The sequence below is a fragment of the Podarcis bocagei genome, assembly GCF_964188305.1.
Source record: "Podarcis bocagei genome assembly, chromosome: 1".
NCBI classification, from domain to species: domain Eukaryota; kingdom Metazoa; phylum Chordata; class Lepidosauria; order Squamata; family Lacertidae; genus Podarcis; species Podarcis bocagei.
In genome coordinates this window covers 48,395,949-48,401,082 of record NC_138125.1, presented here as the reverse complement: position 1 = coordinate 48,401,082, position 5,134 = coordinate 48,395,949, and the positions used below count along the sequence as shown (strand labels likewise).

The window sequence follows — 5,134 nt, the reverse complement described above, 5'->3', positions numbered from 1 at the left end:
AGACAAATCACAATGCATTTTCAGGTAATCTGCAAAAGTAAGATGAAAATGTTAGCGGTCTCTTGCAGAGTACACAGTGAAGAACGAAGAATTTATAAAAATGCATTATAGTTACAATGAAAAGCATGGGGAAGAGGTGGCTTAGTGGAAAAATGTTTGTTAACTTTGCACATACCCCATGTGATGATACATTTGCTAGTCAGATATGTATACTAAAAATGTATTTGTAGTAGTCCTTTTAGGATATTTCAACCACTGTCACCAAGGTCACACAGAGAATATTCTATATACATGTCTAGAAGGAAGCTACAGCAAACGATTACCGTACTTTTCCATGTATACGACTATGCTTTTTTACTCTTTTACTCTAAAATAACGTTCAAAATCTGGGCTCATCTTATACATGGACAATATCTCCTCCCATTTTCTTAAATGGGAGTCCCCAAAAATAGGGGGTGTTTTACATGCAGGTGTCTTATAGACGGGAAAATACGGTATAGGAGTGCAAGACAGAACTTTGTTTAGCCCTGTTATACTGGAACGTACCAGAAGGGAGGCTGATGCGATTGCCATCTTTCAACTTGAGCCGGTTTTTCCTGAACTTGCCCATACGTTTTTTCACACGCGGCTTCTCCTGACACAGTTGGTGGATAATTATGTTGAGTTCCCTTTCCAATATGTCAATCTCCCGCTCTGCCAGCTCCTGCTCCCGTCGCCGCAGAAACTCCTCATGGTTCTTTTGCTCAACAGCAGCTCTGGTTAATTCTTCTTCCCATGTCCGCAGTTCCTGCAAGGAAACAAGGCAATATTCCAAATTAGAAGTATAATATATTATCTCAGTTGCCCACTGAAAAATGGCAGCAATTATGATTGGTAATCTTCTGCTCTTTAGTTCTAAGGCCTAAGAATGAAAACACTGGAAAAGGTTTACACTAGAGGTGAGGAAATGCATCTGGCTGGATCCTTAACTCTCCCACCTCATGGGCCAAATTTATCAACCACCTGGTGTCACCATGACATGACGTGACCTGTTTTCCTCCTGTGTGGTGCACAGCACTTTGAAACCCTGATAATCAGCTGTGTGGTACACAGCTCTCTGCAGGCACCAACCATCAACTCTATCTGCTGATGGATGGCCACACAGACTCGGCCCCGGGCACACTGACCAGATGCTTGGAAGCTGTGGCTGGATAGTTTCGTGGGAGCCGACTGAAATGAAATCCTTCGAAGACAGAGGTCCTATGGCTGGGTCAGGATGGCATGGGGATGAGGGGCAACTCCCTTCTCTTACGGGGGCCCAGTTAGTGCCATTGCCTTTCGTTAAGAGTTTGGGTGTAATCCTTGATGTCTCCCATGGAGGCGCAGGTTACAGCAACAGCCAAGGTGACATTTTTCCACCTTCACTGCATCAAGCAGTTGGTCCCTTAACTTTCCCGCCCACAGTGATCCATGCGAGGGTCACCTCCAGGCTTGACTACTGTAATTCGCTCTATGTGGGGCTGCACTTGAAGCTGTCCCAGAAACTCCAGCGGGTGCAGAATGCTGCAGCGAGGCTCCATATGGGGTCTCTGCCATGGGAGCGTATTCACCCACTGCTTTTCCAGCTGCACTGGCTCCCGGTGGAGTACAGGGTCAGATTTAAGGTGCTGATTTTGACCTTTAAAGCCCTTCACAGCCTAGGACCCACGTACCTACGGGACCGCCTCTCCCAGTATGCCCCACGGAGGACCTTAAGGTCCATAAATAGCAACACCCTAGTGGTCCCGGGCCCTAAGGAAGTTAGATTAGCTTCAACCAGAGCCAGGGCCTTTTCAACTCTGGCTCCGGCCTGGTGGAACGCTCTGTCTCAGGAGACCAGGGCCCTGCAGGATCTGATTTCTTTTCGCAGGGCCTGTAAGACAGAGTTGTTCCACCTGGCCTTCGGCTTGGAGCCAATTTGATTCCCTCCCCCTCTTTCTTTTTCCTTTCTCCTCCTGTGATGAGGATGCATTTTAATGTTTCAATATTTTAATGTTGTATTTTAATCTTGTTTTTAAGTTGTATTCATTCAACTTGTTTTTATTATTGCTTGTTAGCCGCCCTGAGCCTGGCCTTGGCTGGGGAGGGTGGGGTATAAATAAAAATTATGATTATTATTATTAACAGTCAAATGCTGCTACTTGCAAAGACACACGTAGCACACAATACACAACGCTTTGCAGGTGCCACTGATCAGCTAATTGGTGGTGTCTGCAAACTCCTTCTTGGTCCAGCCACATCTTCAACTTCTCCATGTTTAATTTCCCAGGGATAAATGGGGAGGCCTGGTGAGCCTAATTGGCCTCACAGGTCCTCATCACTGTGCTGTCAAACACTGCAGAGAAATGGTAATCAGTGTGCTGTAGCTTCTGATGGTGGTTTAGTTGCGTATACGTATCATCTGAATAATAAGTCTAATTTATTTTTAAAAATAAAAGTCATCATATTGATCAGACTTTAAATATAGTACTACTGGATTATGCCTGTCTACTTCAGTACAGTGGTGCCTCGCAAGACGAAATTAATCCGTTCCGCGAGTCTCTTCGTTTAGCGGTTTTTTCGTCTTGCGAAGCAACCCTATTAGCGGCTTAGCGGATTAGCGCTATTAGTGGTTTAGTAGCTATTAATGGCTTAGCGGCTATTAAAGGCTTAGCGGATTAGCGGCTAAAAGGCTATTAGCGGCTTAGCGGCTTAGAAAAAGGGGGGGAAGCGGGGGAAAATCGGAACACTCGCAAGACGTTTTCGTCTTGCAAAGCAAGCCCATAGGGAAAATCGTCTTGCGAAGCAGCTCAGAAACGGAAAACCCTTTCGTCTAGCGGGTTTTCCATCTTGCGAGGCATTCGTCTTGCGGGGCACCACTGTATTCCACTTCTACCAGCAGACTGAGGAAGAAATCTGGAGGAATCACCTTTTTTACAACCTTCCTATGTTCTTTTGACAAGTGCTCAGTCTTCAGGTAGAATTAGATCTTTCATGTAGCCAAATAGCACATAGTGTTACACAATATCTCATATTGATAATATCCTTAATTTTAACAAGAATTTGCTTTCAAAATTGAATATTCACTGGACATTTCCAAAAGATGTGAATATTGGCAGTTTTTGCTCGATAAATTTGTGAGTATACATTCACGCAAACCACTGACCCAAGATTTTATTTTATTTTTAATTTATTTATATCCCGCCCTCCCCAGCCGAAGCCGGGCTCAGGGCGGCTAACAACAATAAAACAGTACAAAAGTACAGCACAAACAACACTCTAAAATCATTCATTATAAAATTAATTCGTATCAAGCCACTGGCAACCATTGGGCCAGAGCTCCGCGAAGATTGCCAAGGGAGGGAGTCAGGCTGTGCCCTGGCCAAAGGCCTGGTGGAACAGCTCTGTCTTGTAGGCCCTGCGGAAAGATGTCAAGTCCCGCAGGGCCCTAGTCTCTTGTGACAGAGTGTTCCACCAGATCGGAGCCACAGCCTCGATCTAGCTGTCTACGAAGATCATCTGTTAGGGCAACCAGAGCCGTCTCGGTCCCATGACCAGCACGGAAGCCAGACTGGAATGGATCCAGAGCCGATGTTTCATCCAGAAACCCACCAAGCTGTTCAGCAACCGCTCTCTCAACCGCTCTCTGGAGGTGACCGTCGCGTGGATCACAGTGGCTAGCTCAGGGCGAGAGAGGTAAGGAGCCAACTTAGCTTGGCGGAAATGGAAAAATGCTGCCTTTGTTATAGCTGCAATCTGCGGCTCCATGGAAAGGGAGGTGTCGAAGATTACACCCAAACTCTTAATGGACGGTGCTGGCACTAATTGTGCCCCCGCAAGAGATGGCAGTTGCCCCCCCCAATCCCATATCGTCCTGTCCCAGCCACAGGACCCCTGTCTTCGAAGGATTTAGCTGCAACCGGCTCCCACGTAACCATACAGTCACAGCTTCCAAACATCTGGTCAGTGTGTCTGGGGCCGAGCCAGGATGGCCATCCATCAACAGATAGAGTTGGGTGTCATCGGCATACTGATGGCAACCCAGCCCAAAACTCCGGATAAGCTGGGCGAGGGGGCGCATAAAGATGTTGAAAAGCATCGGAGAGAGTATCGCACCCTGAGGTACTCCACACACCAAGGAGTGGCGCGATGACAATTCCCCCCCCCCAAGCGCCACCCTCTGTCCCCGACCAGAGAGAAACGAGCGCAGCCATTGAAGGACTGTGGCCTGGATCCCCACGTCGGCAAGGCAGTGGTCCAGGAGTTCATGATCGACCATGTCGTAAGCTGCTGACAGATCTAAAAGAATCAGCAGCCCCGACCTGCCTCGATCTAGCTGTCTACGAAGATCATCTGTTAGGGCAACCAGAGCCGTCTCGGTCCCATGACCAGCACGGAAGCCAGACTGGAATGGATCCAGAGCCGATGTTTCATCCAGAAACCCACCAAGCTGTTCAGCAACCGCTCTCTCAATCACCTTACCCAGGAACGGAAGATTCGAAACCGGGCGGTAACTGGATAGATCTAAAGGATCTAATGATGTTTTCCTTAAGAGCGGGCACACCACTGCCTCCTTCAGTTCTCCTGGGAATATCCCCGTGCCAAGGGACAAATTGATGATATCCCCCAGGAGGGCCCGCACCTTGTCTGGACACGCTCTAATCAGCCAAGACGGGCACGGGTCGTGAGGACAGGTGGTGGGCTTTCCAGCTCGGAGGAGTCTGTCCACATCGGCTGGGGATATCCGGTCAAGTGGTCCAATACTGGACCCGAGGACAGTCAAGGGGCCTCCAGTTCCTTTATTGTATTCAAATTGGGAGGGAGGTCATGGCGGAGCAACAAGACCTTCTCCACAAAAAAGCTCGCAAATGCCTCACAGCTGTGTGTCAAATTGTTATTTAAATTTGGCTGTCCCTCAAGGGACGTTAAAGACCTGATTATACTAAATAATTGCGCCGGGCGAGAGCTAGCGAATGCAATGGAGGCCAAGAAGTAAGACTTCTTAGCAGCCTTCACGCCATCTCGTAGGTTTTCATGTTCTTGAGGCTCCGTCACGGGCACCCCGCCATACTCGCTCTAGCCGTCTGAGGTCCCGCTTCATTTTCCGGAGCTCCTCGGTAAACCAAGGAGCCCGGTT

The 5,134-nt window shown here is 48.1% G+C and overlaps 1 protein-coding gene across 7 annotated transcripts in view; it reads right to left on the bottom strand.

Annotated features, from left to right (window-relative positions):
• The window catches only part of MAP3K9 (mitogen-activated protein kinase kinase kinase 9), a 101,854-nt gene that overhangs the window by 72,455 nt on the left and 24,265 nt on the right, over positions 1-5,134 (bottom strand). For all 7 annotated transcript variants that reach the window (XM_081185918.1, XM_081185920.1, XM_081185917.1 and 4 more), the window contains exon 6: positions 547-787. In XM_081185918.1, coding sequence (XP_081042044.1) covers positions 547-787 — 241 coding nt within the window. The remainder of the gene's footprint in view (positions 1-546; positions 788-5,134) is intronic.